We start from the raw sequence: 6,000 nt of genomic DNA on the forward strand, positions 1-6,000 counted from the left end.
TTCTTTCTTGCTTCTTTGGTGAATAGTTTAAGGAAAAAACTCTCTCTCACTTATGTGATTTCTGATCAAGAGGGAAAATGAACGTTGATTTTGGTGTGAGATCAAATTGGATGGATCAGTTTGGAGTGATGGATATGGGCTTGGATCGGATCTTGATTTGCATGGCCCGTCTGACTCCTTGTTTTGATTTTCTTTTGGGCTTCTATTTCTGTAGCCCACCAGCCTTGTTTTAATTTCATCCAATTTGGCTGCTTTTGTATATCAATTTTGGCCTGTAACACTTAATCACAAATAATTAACATTAGTTAGATAATTGCCCAAAAATAATGTTTGTAATCATTAATTAATTTAGTTAATTTTTTAACTCAACAATTATAATTAACACAAACATAATCAATTATAAAATGAGATGTAAATGCAATTCATTACATTTTGTTTAATTTTTTATGGTATTTTTAGGGGTGGCAATGGGATGGGTAAGGGCGGATTTTCGTTTTATCTGACCACCGCCACACTCTAGAATAACCCGCATTGAACTCGTTCCGCTTTTACCCGCATGTAGTAAAAAGTTAAACCTTAATCTACTCCTGTAGATACCTGTCCTGCCTCTATAATTATTAAAATCTAACAAATAAAATAAAATTTTAAAATTTATATAACCATCATTACATATATAATATAAATTAAAATAAAAATTTAAATATGTTACAATATTATATATATATATATATATATATATATATATATATATATATACCGGGACGGGTAGGGGTGAGTTTAACCTAAACCTGACCCGTACCACCCTAAGAACCCGTCTCGTAAAAAACCTGTCCATATGTGGGGTGGCTGATTACCCTTTTCGAGCAGGTAGGGGTGGGATCAATACCTGTGGATTTGGGTAGTGTTGTCACTTTTAGGTATTTTTTAGTTTGACAGATCAAAAACTAATCTAGTATAATCTAAATTTTATTTAAAGATTTACTATTAACTAATAAGTTGTTATATGTATAAGACAAAATTTAAACTCTCACTTATTTAAGTAGATAAATAAATTAACCACTAATTTAAATTGGTTGTTTAATAATGTATAATAACTTAGTTATTAGTCAATGTCTCATGTATGATATTTAATTATTTATACACGCTTTTTAATTAAATAAATTTTAATTATTTATTTATTATATTTTATATTAATAATCTAAATTTAAAATTTAAAATTTAAGGTTTAAAGAATATAATACTCCATTTTATTCGAAATAGACTAAAATTTGTCAATTATGCATACTACTATTTATAAATTTCTCAAAGTAGATGCGTGATTGGATAAAATTAAATGCTTTAACTAATTTATTTAAGACCATTGACTAAGAATTTAATAAAAGAAAAACTCACATTCAAAATCAAAACGTTTAGACTTTTGATAATATATTATATATACACTTAGATTTTGAATACCTTGACTATAGTAAAAGTTTGAAAACCTTTTTTCTTTAATTCTCAGTAGTGACTTTAGCAAAGCTTATCATCGGCATTCGGAAAATCATGAAGTGATTGAATTTAACTTATTTTTTTGTAGATATTGATTTTTTGTATGTTAAATTCTTAAATCGGATATAAATTAATAACTTTACGTTTTTCTTACTAAATCGTGAAAAATATATAGATTTTATATTAAAATATGATATCCATATCATCCTCACCATTTACTCATAAAAAAGGGAGATCAAAATATAGTAAAAATTAATTCAGGACAACTCAATAATATTACACCAATTTATTTATTTAGGTAAGTTTTCTAATAATTAAATTCTTTTCTATTGAAAATTTTAATTGTTTTCAAAATTCATATAAGTTAAATTCTTAATGTATTTTTAGATTTCCTTTTTTAATTTGTATATAATTGAGTTTGAGGTGTATTACACAAAGAAGAGTATTAGGGGACAACGTAATATTTCATCTAATGGTGTAAGATTTTTTTTTGTGGTTATATACTGACCAGAATTTAATAAAATTGTTGGCTTTTTAGACTTTTTCTTACACAAAAATGATGCAATTTTGTTATTTTCTTAGATACGGTGGATGTGAGAATTATGTTGAGAATGGATTCTTCCCTAACAATATATATCTAGTGTTTTCAGATTTTGTGTAAGCATTTTCTGTTTGAAAAAATGAATCCACCCTAGATTCTGTTAATTAAAAAATGTAAAATAAATAAAAGGCGGCTCATTAATTTTTGTATGGAATGTAATTTTAAGTTTTGTTTAATAGTGAATTTTGACACATTATTAATATGAAAAATTCATACCATAGCTTCTTTTGAAATGGTCGCGGGCGATTTTCAGTCAATTTTGGAAAATCTTTTTGGGTTGTTGTCATTATTAGTAATTTCAATACTTTGTTTAAAAAAAAAAATTCTAACGACTTCACCATATTCTCTATGTTTAGATTAAAATTTTTAAAACGCAATGATATAAAATATACATCTATAGTGTGAAAATTCATTTTGCCTGAAAATTGCCTTCAAAACAATTCTTAAAAAAAACCTCATCTCTTCAGAAGTGATGCATTGGTGTTAAGACAGGAATAATTATTAATGGCTGCATTGCAGAGAATAAAGTCATACACCATTGTTCCCTTCTTGTAAACATTCAGAGATAACGCCTAACACAAGCAAAATCTATTGTAGTACTATTGTACTGAATTTGATGAACGCTTGTAGGTCCAAATACCAACAAACAATAAGCTCCTCTTATTCTCATGAAATTCCTAGTTAATGCTCACACATCATTCTTGAAACCCATGGCCAATTCACTCACTACTCTAATATTCAAAAACAAAGAGAAAAGCTCAAAAAAGTAGATAACTATTGTATGATTAATGAGCAGGGAGCCACATGTTACGTGGGACCAAACATATCAAAAAACGATCATTTGCATGAATTGAAAGGCGGTTAACACTCGCAACCACATAATACTACCACTCTACACCCTAATCATTCCCACTAACTTCCACTTGCTGCCTTCATATAATGCGCAAATCATATCACTAATCTTAATATTACACAGTAAAGAGAGAGAAATTATGCACTAGTACTACCACTACTACCCTAATTAAATAAACACTAAACATCAATCAATAAAGTAACCGTAAAAAAAGGTACAACTTCCAAGGAAAAGAAAAAGGTTTACGGTTTACTTTCACGTAGCGAATAAAAGGGCATAATACGCTATTAAGCCCCCATGAAATTTAATGAAATGAAGAAACTTAAAAAAAAAATTAGAAACTAAATTGGATGACACAAAGTAAACAACAATACTCATTCGAATATTCTGTATCTCTAATTTGTATAGGAATTTCAACATTTCCGGCCAAACCTTGAGGCCTGACACTAAGGGTAGGATTGAGATTATATATGATTTTAAAATAAATGCTGAACTAAACAGAAAAGAGAAAAGGAGAATTATTTTTGAGTAAATATAAAGTAAGTATTGTTATTATTTTTTTATTTTTTGAATATACAAAAATTTCAACCTCTGTACAAAGGAGAACGCTCCTGAACCACTTTAGACACCTTGGATTGCCGGAAAGCCTTCATAGGGCTCGGAAAGAACCATCCCTTTCCCTTTGACCGCGGCCTCAATTCTCTGTCTCCGCTGGGAGCCGCCGCCACCGACCTCGACTTCTGCATCATCGTCTTCCTACTTGCATCTATGCCGCCGTCGCAGTCTCCGACGGCCAACGCCGCCGTCGCCTCGCTCTCGTGCTCCCTGTAGTTCTTGTGCGACCTGAACAAAGACCAGAACGACCTCGCCGACCGGCTCCCGTTCATAGCCGGTGAATCTCTCGCGCCGTCGAGATCCGAATCGGCGCCGGAGAACCTCGATCTTGAGCGGAGAAACGGAATCGCCAGGGAGCGCGAGCGGCGGAGCGAGGGCTCACGCTCGATGAGGTTGTAGACGCGACCGACGGTAGAGGCGTCGCCGGTGACGGAGAAACGATGGAAGGACGAAGAGGAGGAGGAAGAAGAAGACGAGCTGGTTGCGCAGCAGGAGCACGGTCGCACGTTAGCGCAGTCAGGGCAGAGAGTGACGAGTCGATCGCGGAGGCAAATTGGACAAATCCCGCTCCTCCGTCGCTTGGAAGGGTGCTTTGGACATTTCCATACCTCTTCTTCATCCAGGTACAACGCCATTTTCTTTCACCTTCCGCTGAAACAGAAGTCTTTCCTTTCCTTTCCTTTCCTTTTCTGTTTTGTTTCCGATGGAATTGATTTCTTTCTCTCTGTTTGTTTGTGAGTTTGTGTGGGGGTGAGGAATTTTAAAGGGGTGATTGAGTGGGGGAGGAGACAAGTTAACCATGGTTAAGGGTGAGGGTGCTCAGTTAACCCTGGTTAAAGGGGGAACAGAACGCCGCGTTTTGGGTAACGGTTTTGGGCCAATACCTTAGTGGAGTAGTGGGTTTCTTTTATTTACGGGGATTGCCATTCGCTCACTTTTTACGGAATTTTGAGTTGAAAAAAAAGCTCAATCTCATTGTTGGGAGTTGTTGTGTGTTGACGCTGATTAATGCTTTGCATTACACCGTCCTATTTAGTTTACTAGTAGTATTCATTTTTATTTTTTAAATTTTTATCACTAGTAAAAACTGGATAATCTTAATTCTAAACAAACAAAAAAGAAAAGCCAATGCAGGCAAATAAATTTGGGGTTTGCATGCACATGCATTTTCACAACTGTGGATGCGACTTCAAAGCAACCCAACAACTATAGATAAGGTCCCACTCCCAACAACATTATTTACCCATTAATGGACACTAAAATTGAGACAAATAATATTCGTATCATTTTATTTATATATTTTTTATAATACAAAAACATTTTTCTAATTTTTAATCATTTTTAATACCAAAAATAGAAAATGTACAACACATGTGTATACCAAAGTGTTACATAAAATATTACATTTATCTAGAATTAATTATACTACAATTTTCTTGAACCTTTGTGTAAAAGTAATACATTATTTATTTTATTTTATTTTAAAAATTGATACATTTTTAGATTTGTATTTGAGTATGATTTGTATAATTTTAATATTAACTACTTATAACATTTCAATTATTCAGACGTATATATTAGTTTTATATAAATCGGTTTAAAAGTTTATAAGTTTGAATCACTGTAATTTTGATTCTTTAGTTTTTCGGTCTAATGTTTAAGGGGCAAAAAAGTAAGTTGAAGAAAAAATATTATGGTTAAGGGTGCTTTTAAAATCAGATTTGAGTCATAAAGCATTTTTTTTAATTACTCTCTTTGTCTTTAAAATTTTACTAAATTTATAATTACTTTTATAATTTTTTTAATTAAGTCTCTACAATACATTTAATCTTGTAATTAGGTCTTGTCTAATATAAAAAATATTAGAATTAGTTAAATATTTTTTTAAATTAAAAATATTTATAATTAAAAAATTAATTAAATTTTTAATCACATATTTTTTAAAATAAATATTCTATTAATTTTAATATTTTTTATAAATAAAAAAATCTATTTATAAAATTAAAAATAATATAAAAATTCAATTCAATAAAAAATATAAAAATTTAATCATAAATTTAATAAAATTATAAAGTACAAAAGAGTAACTCATTTTATTTTAACAAAAAAGTCGATGTGGAAAAATCATCTTGTTTAGTAGTGCAAGTGTAAAACCATTCCCACGTAGACTTTAAGAAATAAATTAAAAGGTGTAGCATGTTCAAAAGTCAAAGAGATTGAATCATTTGATTGGTCGAGGATGCCACGTGCAAAGACAACAGAAAATACAGGCTTTGAGCCTTTGAGTTGTTAGCACCTTTTGACAAAATCTTGGTAGCTCTCATCTTTTGATAAATCATTCTATACTTCATTTTGCCTTCTATATAATATTTTTAATTTGCCGTAACGATTGTCAAACGCGGGACTAGAAAAGTAATTAGTCACGTATGTGCTAATGAATTTG

At 31.1% G+C, this 6,000-nt stretch overlaps 1 protein-coding gene across 1 annotated transcript; it reads right to left on the bottom strand.

The window, feature by feature from the left end:
• Nucleotides 1–3,463: 3,463 nt before the first annotated feature.
• Nucleotides 3,464–4,726, bottom strand: LOC112800019 (uncharacterized). Its single transcript, XM_025842051.3, has one exon. The coding sequence runs from the start codon at nucleotides 4,190–4,192 to the stop codon at nucleotides 3,527–3,529; it is 666 nt and encodes a 221-aa protein (XP_025697836.1). The 5' UTR covers nucleotides 4,193–4,726; the 3' UTR covers nucleotides 3,464–3,526.
• Between the last annotated feature and the right edge of the window lie 1,274 nt (nucleotides 4,727–6,000).

The sequence above is a fragment of the Arachis hypogaea genome, chromosome 5, assembly GCF_003086295.3.
Source record: "Arachis hypogaea cultivar Tifrunner chromosome 5, arahy.Tifrunner.gnm2.J5K5, whole genome shotgun sequence".
Taxonomy (NCBI): domain Eukaryota; kingdom Viridiplantae; phylum Streptophyta; class Magnoliopsida; order Fabales; family Fabaceae; genus Arachis; species Arachis hypogaea.

What these genes read in the sequence shown, in the direction of transcription:
- LOC112800019 (XM_025842051.3), bottom strand. Translation starts at nt 4,192, where the DNA reads ATGGCGTTGTACCTGGATGAAGAAGAGGTATGGAAATGTCCAAAGCAC.